General features: G+C 23.6%; 1 protein-coding gene across 1 annotated transcript; it reads left to right on the top strand.

Moving 5' to 3' along the window:
- The first annotated feature begins 412 nt into the window (after nt 1-412).
- Nucleotides 413-1,698, top strand: BCIN_03g07680 (hypothetical protein). Its single transcript, XM_001546451.2, has 3 exons — nt 413-654; nt 732-800; nt 854-1,698. Exons 1-3 carry the CDS (start codon nt 541-543, stop codon nt 1,538-1,540), a joined length of 870 nt encoding a protein of 289 aa, XP_001546501.1. The 5' UTR covers nt 413-540; the 3' UTR covers nt 1,541-1,698.
- Nucleotides 1,699-17,337: the final 15,639 nt, after the last annotated feature.

Raw genomic sequence — 17,337 nt, 5'->3', positions numbered from 1 at the left:
GTAAATAAGACAGTCATGGTTCATCCGTTAATTCCGAATATCCCACTTATATCACTGCAATTATACAATTTCTTTCACGGGTCATTCAGATCTAGACAACTGTAGAAAGATGGGCTAAAGCCTGGTGACATTCATGCAGAAGCGGTTCGTAAATGCTTCTATTTCCATGTAGTGGAGTGCAGAGTCAACGTTCTATATTGCACGCTTACATAGTGGATATTTTGCCGTCAGCAGCGATGACATACAACCAACTGTTGGCTGACTGTGGGTCACATCACACTATTTAAACCTGTCTGGAATGCGATCATGTAATCGCAAGGGGGCACTATGTTAGTAGCGAGGCACTAGCGCTTTCTCATATAAGTATATATCCCATAGTTAATAATTATCGAGAATGATTACAACCATAATAGACTAAATTTCTTTACACTTATCAACCAGGTTGATACCAACAAAATCTATTGTACTCCTCACTTCCGTGTCATCAAGTCTACATAGAAGAATAGTCAGGGCGTTCAAGATATCTCTCGATCATTCATCATGGCATCAGCAAGTGATACGTTGAGTTACTCAGAGCCTGGATACACAAGATCAGTCGACAGAGCCAAGTTTCCATTCTATCTACCGAATATTGATGCAAAGCTCATTCCTGAGGTACGAAACAATGCTCTTGGATGTCCAGAGATGGGCGGTGATGGTCTTTCAATGAGCTGACATTCTCCACAACGCAGACAAAACAACTGTTAGAAAATTATAGTCATATTCCACTAGAGGAACAATCCAAGCATGTTCATGAGATCGTAAGGCGTTCTTTCCTCATCTGCTCTTTCTCAAATTCTAATCTATCTTGTAGCGTGACCAAGCTTGGGATATTCGCGCGTACCCTTGCACTGGAGTCGGTGCATGGCTTGTACCTCAACTTTGCCGAAACCCTGTGTATTCTGAAATCCTGAAGCGGGTTCAAGCCGGTGAGACATTAATGGATGTTGGATGTTTTCTTGGACATGATCTTCGACGATTAGTCTACGATGGCGCACCCTCGGATAAAATTTATGCTATCGATATCGTGAGCCATTGGGATGTGGGATACAACTTATTCCGCGACCGTGATCGATTCTCTGCGCAGTTTATCGAAGCGGATATCGTGTCCGAGTCGGAAGCATTGGCGTCATTGAGAGGCCAAGTAGATGTTATTGCAATAACGCAGGTGATTCATCAGTGGGATTGGGGAGGACAAATTGAAGCAGCCAAACAGCTGATTAGATTTACCAAAGGGCCTGGCTCGATGATTGTAGGAAATCAGATTGGAAACCCCAAAGCACAAGAAGTGACTTTGAAGTCGCTCGTCGTTCCTATGTGGAGACACAACCCGGAATCTTTTGCCAAATTGTGGGATCAGGTTGGACAGGAGACGGGGACGAAGTGGGAAGCTCAGGCGTGGATGAGGTCCTTTGAGGAGATGGCTTTTGGTGCTAAAGACGGTGCTTGGATGGAGGAAGGAGTGGCGATTATAGAGTTTGCTGTGAAGAGAATCGAGTAGAAATAATGCTCTAAAACTTGGCATTTAGTAGGTTAGAAAAAAACAATGTCATCTCGAAAGATTAACAGGCACTTGAGAAACTGAGTTCGTAGTTGCCTTTCAATACCACTCCGTTGTTCCATAAGTGTAGAATAAAACAGTAATACAATGAATCGACAGGTGATAAGTAAATTAATTGTATTCGGGGTGTTGTTACTTTTCACCTTGATGACTGCAATCTTTTCACGTGTTTTAAGGGAATCATCAAACTAATAATGTCTCGTCTTTATTATCTCAAGAGTAGTCATCGGTGAGAAGGATCCTTAAATTATAAGTATGTAATAATAATAATAATAATAATAATAATAATAATAATAATAATAATAATAATAATAATAATAATAATAATAATAATAATAATAATCGTATTGACTTACATATAATGAAATCTCCCGAAAGACATTGAAATATACTAAACTAAGAAATTATAATATTATATTATTTATTAAAGAATTCAAAAACTATAAAGAGAAAGAGAAAAAGAAATTCTTTAATAAATAATTCTAGATTCCTAATTCTATAATGTTGTAATACTATTATTCATTCTAAAAAGTATTTCGAATTTATTGTATATAGCTTTATAATTGTTTTCTATATATAATTATAACTATTATTTATATCATCCTTCTATTTTGTTTAAAATGAATATATAATAGTTTGAATAATGAAAGATTTCAAAAAGTTCAAATCTTTCTTAAACAGATTTTCAATCTCTATTTTAATATCTCTATAAATTTTAAATTCTAAAAATTCTAAAAATCTTTTTTTATATTCAAAAGATTCTTTTCCATTCTTTTTCTAATATTCCTTTCCTTTTATAATATATTGTTTATCTCTTGAATAATGAAGTTAATTTTAAATTATATAAGAATATCAAAGAAATTAGTAAGAAAACAATCGAGTCTTTGAAAGATAATAATTCGAAGAAAAATAATTACTACAATCTATAGATTAGTTACTATGAATATTAATAATTCAGTCTGAGCTTTATAAATTCTAATAAAAGAACTATAGATTCGTAAAGAGTACTATATATAGATATTGAATCTTTACTCTTTATTATATTAAGAGTAGTTATCAAGAAGAAAGATTTTTAAATTAAAACTTCTACAATTTCTTCTTTTCTTATTAATTATTATAATCATTTAGAATTTAAAGAATGAATATTAGTTTTTTATTATTGATATCGACTATTCTTAAATAAGTTTAATTTCTTAAAAAGAAACAAGTAATAAGATTTATAGTGTAAGTTTTTAATGAAAGTTCTAGAACATACTTATCTTATCGCACGCTTATAATAAATGTAACAAAATCCCTACAAAAACTAACTTTTCTAATATAAATTTAATTACTGAATATTTTATTCAACTGTTCTTATAAATTTCTTTTACATAAACAACATCATTATTTATATAGTTTTTAATATAAAAAATAATCTGAATTGTTTTAAACAATTCTTGTTGAATGATTATATAGTATTGAATTTTAATTTTCATTTTTTACAATTCGACTCAAAAGAATCGAAATAAAATTAATTTACTCATCATTTTTATAAAATTTTATAAATAAAGTGATTTTACAATAAGAAGATTTTTTTTTATTTTAGATTATAATAAAACAGGAATAATAAAAAGCATAAAAAAAAAGTCATTTTGGGAGAAAAAAATATTATATGTATAATAAGCAAGGATCAGAACTTATATATCAAAATTTATAGAAGAAAAAATATTTGATTTTGAAGAGATTTCGAGTTGTTTTGATATTATAGAAACTTTTCTGATTATAATTTTAATAATTTCAAGATTTTTAACATTTTCTTTTGAATATTCAAGGATTTCTTAATATTAATTTAATTATTTATTCTATTTTTAATATATTCCTTCTAATATAATGTAGTATATTAGTATATTGATAATATAACATATAATTAAATACTAAATAGACCTAAATGCTCTCTATTATTAAAATTGTCTAAAATTATAAAGAATTGTTAAATTATATAATATTTATTATAGCAAAATACTCTCATACCTCTCAAAAGCAATTCAATTACTTTTACACTCTAAAATGCAGCTTTTTTTAATCTCACATCTCTTTGATTGTATAATGAAAAATCCATAAATATATCAAAAAGGTTTAATTCAATGGTTATTATACTATGATTTTAAGCAGACATAAAAAAACTAAATTTTTTAAAACCCTTTATTTAAAACATAGTACTATCTGTATATGACTAGCTCTTTAAACAGAGTAAAATTTAACACCTAGGTAATTAGAACTTATTATTATAGATCCTATATTATTTTCGTATCCTTGTATAGACAATGTAATAAACTCTATAATAAATAGGAGAAAATATTATTTTTTAACAGGCTGACTGATACAATTAAATTATAAATCTAAAAATAAGTGTTATAGATTCTATAATAGAGTTTAATCTTAAGAGATTAGAATATGTTTATTTGAATCTAGATTCTATTATAAAATTTATCATAAAATCTAAGAGGTATGAAAGTAAAACTTTCACGGGATCAGCTGGAGATTGACCGCCTTTCTATTGGAATAGAAGCTATCATTCTATCAGAATCAATTTATTCTAAAAACCTTGTATATAGTTTCTATACAGCTTTTATATCATAGCTTTTCGAATTGTTTTTCATTAATAAACCTAATATCTAAATTCTATTACTAGGTAAAAAGTTTTATAATGCGATATAACTTCTATCTATATTATTATCTTTACAACACTTGTGTTATATTTGTTTATCTAGGTATTTATTTAAAAATATTTCCGAATTCAACATTACTATAAGAGAGGGTTTCTTACATTGGTATAACATTTTCGAATATTATTAATTTATTTTATAAACCAAAGGAAAGTACATATTGAATTCCTTAAACGGAAGAAATTCGAAATTAAAATTCAGAAACACATTTATAAATTATTATGAGAATAATTTTCTAATCGGAATAATTATCTATTTGATTGTTTTATTAAGTCTATATTTGTTAAGCTCGTTTCCGAATTTTTGGTTTTTATTACTTATTTATTCTATTATTATGATTTCTTATTTAAGTAAACAGGTTTTTGACTTAAGAATTCGATAATTCCTATCTGAATTCACAAAGGTTTGTTTGATAAACACATAAAAAAATAAATTCCAATTTTGATAGATTGTTTTTGTTTTAATTTATTTAATTTGTATTCTCAAATAACACTTGCAAAACCTCATAATTTATTAATTATAATCTACTCTTAGAGTAACATGATTTATCATTGAGTAAACCACTTTCACCTCAATTTACATTTTCAATTTCAACACATAATTTATTAATCATTGATAATATAATCTAATAATAAAAAAGAATATTTACATTTAATTACTAAAACTATAAAAATGACAAGTGATTAAACCTTCAAAAGATTTCATAATTATATAATATCCCTTATACAATCTTTATTTATAATAAAAATAATTTAATTTCATATACCAAAACTCAAACAAATCAATATAAACTTATAATTTTTTTTTTAAAAAAAATTACTATTCAATATATTTTTAGTATAGATTTAGAAAGCTTTTTATTTAAATATAAAAAGGTAAAAAGAATACAACAAATCATATTTTTGAATCAAAAAAATATAAAATATCAAACAAAAATAGAAATATATTTTAACCATATTTACAATTTTTAAAAAGCTTTTTATAGAGATTTTAAATTTACTAGGAAGTAATTTTAGTTAATTATCAGTATATAAACAAAATGTAATGTTTTGGACAATAATTTCTATAATTTCAATGAAATAGATTCTATAATAGAAATTATAAATATAATGATAATTGTTATTAATGTAAAAATAAAAAAAAAAGAAGATTAATACAATTAAATAATCGAGTACGAATAATAATAATAATATATGAAAATAAAATGAATAAAATTATTCTTTCATTTTTAATTAATATGTTAAAATTAATATTTCTATAAAATAGATTATTAAATCTGTATTTAATAAATATGTTAAGAGTTAAGAAAAATAAGTATCGAAAAAGAATATCAAGATTTTAACTATTTTATATTAATTATTTTAGTAGTCTAAAACACCTAAGTATTTATACAATAGTCATACTGATAAGTTTATTAAAATATATATTAATTATATTTCAAAGATTGAATTTCTTATAGTTTTTAAAATTATGTATAAGGCATTAATCATTTTTAAAAATTCAAAATCGAAGTCTCAAAAAACAAATTTAGTATTATTTAATTTTAAAATTATATTTTCAAATTCAAATACTTAAGTTTATATATTCATTTTCTTCTTTTCCAATCTAAATTAATAAATCCATTATAATCTAATTAAAATTCTCTTTTGATTTGCATTGATTAAATTTTGAATAATCTATTATCGATGAAATTCTCTTATATTTACCTAGGTATATCCGAGATTATATTAACTCCAATTAAAAATATAGAAAGATTAATTTCTAAAACAAGACTTTTGATTACAAAGTTTTACATATGTTAAATACAAATAAAAATATTAAACAAAGATCAACATACAAAAAAGACCTAATTATATTAAAAAAGAATGCCTACCAAATACAAAACTTTCGATACATCAATTTAACAAAGATTCGATATTTAAATTCAATATAATAAATATCAAAAAGAAAAGAATTTTAATAAAAAAGCATTTTTAGTTGATATTGCAATAAACATAGAAAGATAGAATATAATATAAAATCTGTCAAAATATTATAATAGATTTTAGATTATTAGATTACTAGATTCTTAATAGTTTTGATCAATTGATTTGATTATTATTGAATAATATAGACTTGAAAGTAAAAATTGAAACAAAAGTGATATATTCGGTGATATAGTGTACTCAGTGTTAAACCGTGTTACCTATAAAAACTTATCTAATCATTGTTTCTAACAATAATAAAAGATTTATATTTAAATTAAAGTAGAATTAATCTAATCATATTAAGATTTTTATAAGAATTGTTGTATCGAATATATTAATAATTAAGATTAAAAAGCTATTATAACGCAATACTTATAACCTATTAAAGATGAATAGTAAGTCATATTATCAAAAATATATATTAAGTATACGATTATGCTATATGTGATAAAGTAATCACGAAAAGGTTTTATGGTAGTGGGCACGGCATATATACATATAATTTCCAATAAAATGAATCGATAACAAATGAATCGTCAATAAAGTAGTAATGATTGAACAAAAATCAAATAATTGAAATCTCTTATTGTATATAAAATTGAGTGAAAAATGAATAAAATTTTGAATTTTGATATCAAATGAACTTAAGAGTTATGTATCTTTCTTTATGTCTTTTAGATATATTAGGAAAAAAATAGCATTACCTAGGTATGTATGTATATATTTATTACCTAGATATTATATCTAACATGGTTTATCAGTATACATAGGTATCATACCAGTTGGTGCTCCAATTCTTTTTATATACAAGATTGGTTTATATATAATCACACACTTCATTTATTTTTTTATTTTAAGAAGAACTTTATACAAAATATTTAATAACACAAATAACAAAAAGTCTATTCAGTTCTCAAAAACTCTAGTTATCATAAGAATTTTTGTTAGAATAAGTGTTTTGTAACGAAATTCAAATAACTTAGACCTTTTTAAATAACGAAATAGAAACGCTTATATAAATTTAGATTTCCAATTACTTGATTACTGTTTATTGATAACAGTTCTTTTATTTTAAAAAAAAACATTGCTTAATTAACAAAATATGAAAACTAGAAAACCATTAATTTTGGTGTGATTTTGAAGTGGTATATCAGCCAATATGGAGGGCGAAGCCTCAACACCTGTATATGATGCTCTCTACAAATCTATAATTCTTTTATTAAAATCTATAGAATTAAAGTTGAATTATTGATATTGATATTTCTAATAATTTGTAAACCATATTGGTTCTTTTTTTCGAATTGTCATTTTTTAAAGATCTAATTGTTTTCCTATTAATTCCTTTGATATTATTAAATAATACAAAATAGATTTTGTTAATCAAAGAGTAAATAAGTATTACCTAGGTATATAACAAATAAATTGAAATATTAGAAAAAGAACAATTTTTTTTAATATATAAAGAAGGGGTTTAGAATCTTTAGAATCTATAATTTATAGAGATTCTAGAGTAGAGATTAAGATTTTTTAAAGGGAAATTTGAACTATTTGGAACTTTTTATTATTAGATTAATATCCATCTACTTTAAATAAAGTAAAAAGATTAAACAAATAATAGTCATAGTTATATATAGACAATAATTATAACACTATATATAATAAACTCAAAATGCTTTTTAGATTGAATAATAGAACTGCGATGTTATAGAATTAGGGACTCAGGATTATCTATTAAAGAATTCTTTTTCTCTCTTATAGTCTTTGAATCTTTTAATAAATGATATGTTATTATGATTTCTTAATTTAATATATTTCAATATTCTTTAAGCAACTTTTCCAAATATAAATCAATATTACTGCTATCAGCTGATATGGTGTATGTACTAATAAATCACATTGATTTATTTAATTTGATATACTAAAGTAAGAATATAATTTACAGACAAAAGATTTCATAAAAATATACATTTTACTTATATTTTAATGATTAAACTCTTTAAAGTTATGAAAACCATGTATTAATACCTACTTAATTATAAATCATAACGAAAAATTTGAGTTCAAAAAAGTAGAATCAATTCTGTTTTTGTCTGAAACTATATTTTCAAAATCAAACATTAACTTACCTAGCTAGGTAATATTTGAATTCATACGTTTATTTTCTTTCCTTTTTTCAGCTTAGATTTTCAAAGTTCTCAATTTGTTTACATTTCTATGAAAACTATTGTGCAACTAAAGATTCTTAATCCAAACTTGACCACTTTATAATTAATTGGACTTTTCTATAATCTATTCGAAATTATGTTGGTTTTAATAAAAAGTATACAAATATTAACACATGCAAATAAACTTTCAAATTTGAAAAAACTATTGATCTTAAAAATCAAGCAGATATCAAAAAACATTAGGTAATATAGTTCTTCTGAATACAATGAAAAGATTTGTATATTGATAGAAAATTTTGAGTCTATTATTTTAATAAATTTCATACGATGGTTGTTTTCTATAAAGTTTACTACATCAAGTTTAACTATGTGTTTTGTTGAAATAATAGAGTAGATTATAAATTTTAAACATTTAACAAGTCCGTTCAATCAACTGAGATGCTTCCAAGTAATGGACAATCAAGGTGATAGTAATGAATGTACTAGTAAATAGTAATATTATTATTCATACACTAACAAAACTATTGAATGATATTCATGAATGATTTTGAAGACTATAAAATTCTCGTAGATAATCGTTTTAATCGTCTTAATTATTATTCTATTTCAAATACTTCATAAATCTCTGTTTTCTTGAAACAATTATTAATTAAGTATTCTATGAAATCGTACGTATATTTTAATGACATTGTCATATTTGAAGAATCAGGAAATGAATCAAAAGAGATATATATGATCACATGAGATTTTGTCTCCAACTATTATATAATTAATACAAACTTTTATAGACCCCTAAGATCACTGCAGATACAAATCATTCAATACTGTATATATCTTTATTAAGGAAATACTGGATTTCATTGAAAAAATAAATCAAAATCTAATATTCTGACAATACCATTATTATAGTTTTCTGGTAGATATTAAGGATAATTATTATAAAAAGAACAGGAAAATAACGCAATATTGGAATATATTAATAATTATATAGGTATGTTTAAAAGAATATTTTGTGATTGTACCAGATGTATCTCAATGATAATAATTCAAGTAAGATTATAAATGGTAACTGTAATACAAATCTATTTGATTATAACTACTTGTCAGCTAATCATTCTTATAGTCAACAATTTCAAGTAACCTTGAAATCGATAGCACTAATTCCGATATCTAGGTATCTTATACAGCAACCCTAATACATTCGATCTTTATAGTAATCAATAGTGATTCAGTTACTTATAATAGAATAGTAAATTTCATGTAATATTATAATATTTGATTGTTCTTTCGAGTTAAATTAAAACTTCACAAGTAAAATATTAATTTGTAATTATAAGAACAATATTCAATTTTCTTAAATTTTAATAATATTTTGTGACTTAAGAAATATTGCCGAAAAATCATCGTATTTAAATAATATTTAATATATCTAAATATTTTTAAAATACGTTTTATTTAGTTTAAAAGTATTCTTAGTATTGTCAAAAGCTGATTTCGCAATTGTTTCTGTATTTAATTGGTTTTGAAAGAGCTACTTGGAGATCATATCAAACTATTTTTAATGATTGTCTTTACACATTTAAATCTAGAATATGGTGTATTATTGATAATACATTTATTCGAAAAAATAGAATTTGTTAGAGTTGCAGTATATTGGTGTTAACACTATCAACTATTTTGAGGGAATTAAGATAATTTTTCTAACAGTCGATAAGTAAAAGAGCACGAAATATTAAAATTTCAAGTTGTATAAAATGTTTCAGTAATGAGAGATTAGCAAGGCTGTATTTCACATACTGCTGACTCTTTAATTTTAATAGTCAAATTTTAGGTAACTTGGAATATGGATGTGTGTATCTTGATTCTTTGTCTTATTCCAAATACAACTCTGCTATTAACTTTGGTATTCTAATTGATTTTTAAGATCTATACTCTTTCAGAATATTTTCAAGAAATTATCCAATGGATGTGTTATCATCGTTACAGTTAAAGTGTTTGTATATATAAAAACTTCTAAATAAGGAACTAAATCATTGATTCTACCTATCTAAGAATAAAATAAATTAGAGCTCTTGTTCAACATAATAAATCTTTAGTTTATCTAGGTATATTTCTCTAACATGGTTTATCAGCATGTGGGCTATGTCATTATATAGGCTACCCCGTTTTGCATACAAAATTTGTTTGTATATAACTATACACTTCCTTTATTCGATGATATAATTTTATAAAGTTTTAAGAATTTGAAAAATGATTATATAGGTATCTTAGAAATTTAATTATTTATTAGAAATTCAAATTATCACAATAGTTATTGTGAAAATAATGTTTTTGTACCAAAAATCGTAACAATTTCTATTTTTCTTTATATAGAATATAATATAAATAATTGTGTAAATATTAGATTTTTAAAAAACTGATTTTCAATTATTATTTGATATTTTTTTTTATTTTTTTTTATTTTCTTGAAAATAATGATTGGTTCTTGAAATAAAAAGCATTAAAAAAGGCCAAAATTTGGTGTGTTTTCAAGTAGTGCGCATGCTGATAAACCATGGTGTACTTTTTTCATTATTCAACATACCTAGGTACTTTTAATTCGTTTTCATTAAAATTCATGTATACTTCGAAAGTGTCTAAAAATTCGGGCTTGAAAATACATAATCTTTTTATAATATTGGTACCTAGTATGTTAATTAGGCCATTCGAATTACAAGTTTTATTATTGTTATACAACAATTAGAAAATTTGTTAAGATACATATTCGTTTTAAAATCTATAAATTTTAAATAAATCTATTAATGCCAATTTTTCTATTCATTCTAATCACATCGATTATTTATTTTCACAAAGTATTATATTTAAATTTTGAACATTCGAACGAAAATCTAAATATAATCATAATATGAGATATAAATATCATTTTTTAAATCAAAAATGTATTTTAGATTATATTTTTGAATGACAGCTTATTAAAAATTCGTTGATTATTTACTTTATGAAAAGTCTGTATTCATTTTATGATTTTATCAATAATAAAATACATCAAAACCATATGTTATTCAAATTTTTACATTCAAAAGTCAGATTCTGACTCTATTACTTACCTAGGTACCTAGGTATATTCATTAGGTGTACATCGATGTATATATTTCATTAAGGCTTTCTAAATATGTATAATATCTCATTATTTGAATTATTCTATTCACTTCAATATTGTTTTTTACTTAATAGCTAATTATTATATCAGGTCGATATAATATCTCGAATTTGAAATATTATCGGTTTCCGATTTTAATTCTATTGAAATAACTTTTTTAACCTACCTAGGTATGTACTTTCTTTGAAATCAACAATTCAAATGAATTATTAACACTATAATCGTATTACATGATAATAGATATAAAATTCAAGAAGCTAAAGCTATGTGTATTTAGCTAGTTATTTAGTAAGGTCTACTAAATCTCATATGTAATTAAAAAAGGACGATATAAATAGGTACATATTTTAGCATCATCAAGTTCTCATATCAATCCTCATAATCCTCATAATCATTTAAAGCTACCTACCAGATATATATCTGGAATAGATCTTTAACTAGGTAGTTACTATAGATATTATGATTTTTCTGGGGAATTTAAGAATCGTCTACGTAGAATGGTTCTAATGTGGAGTCTATGAAAGAGGACTTGTAATTGTTTCAATTAGTCTTGAAATTGGCATTGGTTTTGTATATATTATTACTTTTTTGCATCTGTTGATAATTATATTTCATGTTTTAAGTATATCTAACATGTTCACTGTTAACCTCAAGATTTTTAAATTAAAATAATCAATTTCATAATATTTCTCCCAAGATTTTTTTATATAAGATAAGTATGCATAAACATGTAATTATCATCAATAATTTAATAAATTTGTTAATAAAATAACTTTGAGATGAAGGTAATACCCGTGTATTCAAAACAATTGAAGTGAACTCTTTAGTAAAAATCTATTAAAAGATACATATCTAGGTACCAAATGTAGTGATATTTAACTTTTTTGAAAGTGATTACTCAGTCATTGGAATAATAACACAGTATTTATAAAATTTTATTAAGCATAATGTTAAGAGAGTCAAATAATACATTAGTAGTATACCTAGGTATAAATTTGAAACAAATGTTAGGGTTAACTGTTTTCTGTCATATTAAAAGGTGAAAAGAAAAAATCAAGTATAGTTTTTCGTCACAATTACGTTCTTTTTAGAACTACCTAATAAATCGAATATTGATAAATAACTTACGTTAGAATTCAATTTAATTAAGTAGATTATGATAGGCATATATTGAATTGTGATTTTATATAATCTTATAAAAAGGAAAATCATACAAATAATTAAACGTCCATTTAAGTAATTCTATATTTTCATTTTCTATAGCATAGTTAAGATAAATTTATAGACATTGAAATTAGATATTTCTGAAGACTAGGTATAATTAAGTCAAGACTTCATATATACACATAAAAAACCTATTATAGATATCTCTAATCAATATAATTAGATAGTAAAAGATGAAAAATGTATATTCTTAATGATACTAGATACCAACATAGAAGTTGATATTTTTGAATAAAGAATTAATCAAAGAATTAACAAATATATTTACTGATTTTACAATGATTTGTGGTTATATCCAAGAAAGCTTCTGCAATAAGCGATTAATCTTTTATTTACGTAATCCTGAAGATCAAATTACATAAGATATTGAAATTACCAAGAATTAATAATTCTATTTTAATACCTATATTATTATTACTTACCTAGGTATTTAAACTGCGTATAATTCATTGCCAAAATTAGAATTAAAATTATATTATGCTATATTTCTTTAAGACATTTTGAAAGAACTATTATAAACCAAAAGAGAAAATAGATTGCTTATAAGATTAAAGATGAATGTAAAATCTGATAAAAGTAACCTTACCTGGAATAATGGAGTTTAACACTGAGTGGGCTACTTTCATCTCAGTTTACATTTTCGAATATAGATTATTCAATAACTATTGAATCAATTAATTGAAATTATTAAAAATCTAATGATCTAAAATCTATTATATTATTTTAATAAGTTTTTGTATTATAATTTATCTTCCTATATTTATTATAATATCGATTCGAAAATGCTTTTCTATTAGAATACCCCTTTTTTAATATTTATTATATTGAATTTAAATGTCAATTTTTTATAAAAGTAGTATATCAAGAATCTCTTATTTAATAAGTATCCCTTTTTAATATAATTTCATTTTTTTATATATTTGCATTTGTTCAATCATTCATTTATTTTTTGAAATGTATAAATTTCTAAATTCAGAAGAATATTTCTATAAATTAATTTCTCCACGTTTTTAATTAAAACTAATGTACTTTTAAATATAAATACTAATGGATTTGATTGATAATAAGTTATTTAAGATGTTATTAATATTGATTGAAAAAGAGTTTTAATTGAACTGTAAATGGTTTAAAAGATTCATTAATCTAAATCGAAAAAGAGAAGAATAGATATATAAATTTCAGTATTGAATTTCTAAAATATAACTCTAGGATTAAGTAGAATTAAATTTGTTTTATGAAACTCTGATTTTATATTTTGAAAATATGATTGATTTTTTACATACAGTTTCAAAAGCTATAAAGAATTTAATTTTTAAAACATAATGAATGTAGGTATGTTTTGATAAATTCATTAATTTAATCATTACATAAATGTTTTAGATCAGGTATCGAATCAATGAACATTAAATAATTAAATAAAATAATTTGAATATAATAATAAACATAAATGTGTAATATTATTCTTTTTGTGAGTTACTTTTATATTTATTAAATACTAATATTCAATGTTCAATATTTACACTTTTTTGATTCATAATATATTTATTGAAATATTTCAACTACGTTAGATGTGTTTTATTATTTAACTACTCATTAAACATAAATTGAATAATACATTTTATAGAAAAGTCGATTTCGATATATTAATTAAAAAAGTGGTTTTGTTCTTAAATTATTAAAAATAAGAAAATAAGTTTACTTGTGCTTCTTATTTTCATATATTATTATCATAATTCATTTTCGATTATTTGACTATATCATTTCACTTTTATAGTTTCATTTAATACTAATTACTATTATTTCAAAATATATTATATCTATTGTAAGACTCATTTTATTAAACTTATAGAAATCACTACTCAAAATACTATATTTCACTTGTATATTTACAATCAATCGAAATTATTTTTTAATAAACTTAAGATCTTAATAAAATGCTTTTTAAAGTTATGAGTACAACTAAAACACATTTTTAATTCAATTCGATAATTTATAAATCAATATATCTATAGCTTTTTGATTTGTTTTGTATTTTTTAATTCAAAGCATAATTTATTACATCTTTTATACTCAGGTATTCTTAAATTCAAATAGAAAAGCTTTCAAATATACCTAGGTAGACCAAGAATATATTAAATAATTGCTTTCTTTTTTAATTCTATAGTTTTATAACAACGTATTTGAATCTTTATATATTAAGTTAGATTATTCATTTTGTAGTTGATTGTTATCTAGGTATAAATATATTATATGATTGAATAACTTTTCGAATACTTAGTTTTTTATCTTTTTGAAAAACTTTAATAGTTAAATGTGAACATACTTTTTATTTATAGATTTTATAACAAATGATTGATGAAACGCATATTGAATATGAAAAGTGTGAATTAAGATGAAAGTGGTTCACTCGGTGATATAGCCCACTTTGGTGTTAAACTACGTTATAGCATATTGATTCCAAGATAATAACTAGTATTTTCAATCCAGAAAGGTTTAAAATATGATAGAAAATATTCGGTAATATTATAAAATGTTACAAGTCAACTACCCCACTTCCTAGTCACTGCTTTTTTAGGTCACCTTAAAAAATCTTATTGCTCTAAGAAACCTATCACCTTACATCTTAATTAGTATTATAATAAAAACTTTAATTGACAGTCAGTACTCAAAACAATATCAATTCATCTTTACATACAACAATAAATAGAGCTTCGATTCCAAAAGCTGCTTCGTGTTTTAGGATCCAAAAAATCATTCTTCAAAATCATATAAAAGAGTGTTTATCTTACAAAAAGAACATTCAATATTTATAGAAGATAACCCAATTCAAAAGACACAGTTAATGGATTAAATATCATTATAAATGATTTTAAATATTAATTTCATGTATCGTCAAATTTATAAAATTGGGGAACCTATTTTTCGATATTACAGGAAATGATTTGATATTTGGAAAGCTTAGAGTACCTGCGCATATAACTTCTTTCTAAGGAATTTAGACACTAAGATTAAAATGTTCGTGAAATTAGATTTGCCAACAATTAAGTATATCAAATCTGAAGATTAGTGTCATATAGATGAAGCAGGCATAAAGAAAGGTTAGGATTTAAATGCCCTAACATTGGGGAGCTCAGAATTTCGTTTTATTTAGAAAAAGCAATCTAGTTTTAGAGTTTGGATGTCACTTACAGAACGCATATCAGCAATTGCATAAGCATTTGATTCCTCTATCATTTTTAAGGGGAAAAGGATACAACAATAATGGTTTCCAGTTGATTTAATTTTGTATAAGTGGTGGCACTTTATAGCTATAGATAACGAGCAGACTATAAGTACTACTAGCTTAAAATAACTCAAAAATATCTCCATGCCTCAAACAGTCTTCTTTGATTTAAGGAGGCAGGACTTTTTATAGTAAATAGATATCGAAGTAATAAAACCATTCATTTAATGCTTGTATGTTTCAAGTATAACGTTGATAATTTATTTCTAATCTCTTGGTTATCTGTTTTATTATCTCTCAAATCAGTATATAGGTATTATCTAAATGAGTTGATTTCTTTATTCGAATCTGAATTTATTAGCAAATCTAACTTCCTTATATCATATCAAAAAGCAACAATAGATAATATTATAATCTATAATATAATACCTGAATAGAAAACATTAGATTTATGATTTCAAAATATTATTATGTCTAGATTGTCGTTTGAAAATAATAGCAAAGATATTTCAATCAAAAACTTACTTTCTGATTATGATTTCAAGTACCTGGAAAATTATAAGATGGAGAGATAATATTTATGGATTTTAAAATCTTTCAAAAAGTTGGTGATGTAGGATTATACACTCATATAATGATTAGGAATAATAAAATCAATATTTCAATTTGGTATCAATTATTTAAAAAGATTCCCTATCAAAGAATTTGATGTTAAGGATTTTCAAATCATATGATTAAAATATCAAATTGGGTAAGTCGTTCTTAAGAAAAGATGAAAATTGAAAACTAATTCAAATTCGACGTTTTCGGTGATCAAAAAAATCGGAAAAATGCAAATTAAAATAGATAATTGTGGAACTAATATAACATGGTTTCTCAGTGTATGCATTGTATCATTGTGTACAAAATTCTTGTTTCAATTCACATTTTTTAACAATAGAAAATATAACTGAATAATCAAAAAGTTGGAATATTCCTAATTATTGAAGGTACCCAGATAGGTATCAAGAAAGGGAAAAGGCTTTTAATTCGAAAGCTGTTAAAATATATAACACTAAATGTATATTCTCTACATGAAAAATGAATAGATTGGTTATTTTCTATATATATAAAAGATTATATTCCTACATTGAAAAATGAACAAACATCTAAACCATTTTAAATATATTGATTTTAAAAGTATTGTAAAGAGTTCAAAGAACATTCTAATTATATATATAATTTTCAAACGAATAATTTCAATTAATTACAAATAGATAAATAAAATGTATTACTTTGAAAAGAAATTATTTT

Source organism: Botrytis cinerea, chromosome 3 (genome assembly GCF_000143535.2).
Source record: "Botrytis cinerea B05.10 chromosome 3, complete sequence".
Lineage (NCBI taxonomy): Eukaryota > Fungi > Ascomycota > Leotiomycetes > Helotiales > Sclerotiniaceae > Botrytis > Botrytis cinerea.
The sequence above is the reverse complement of the archived record's forward strand: the minus strand, read 5'-3'. Positions and strand labels throughout refer to the sequence as shown.

Excerpts from the sequence above, each read along its gene's own strand:
- BCIN_03g07680 (XM_001546451.2), top strand. The coding sequence starts at position 541 with ATGGCATCAGCAAGTGATACGTTGAGTTACTCAGAGCCTGGATACACA. Across the intron at positions 655-731 it reads ATGCAAAGCTCATTCCTGAG|ACAAAACAACTGTTAGAAAA; the intron begins GTACGAAACAAT and ends TCCACAACGCAG. Across the intron at positions 801-853 it reads CCAAGCATGTTCATGAGATC|CGTGACCAAGCTTGGGATAT; the intron begins GTAAGGCGTTCT and ends TCTATCTTGTAG.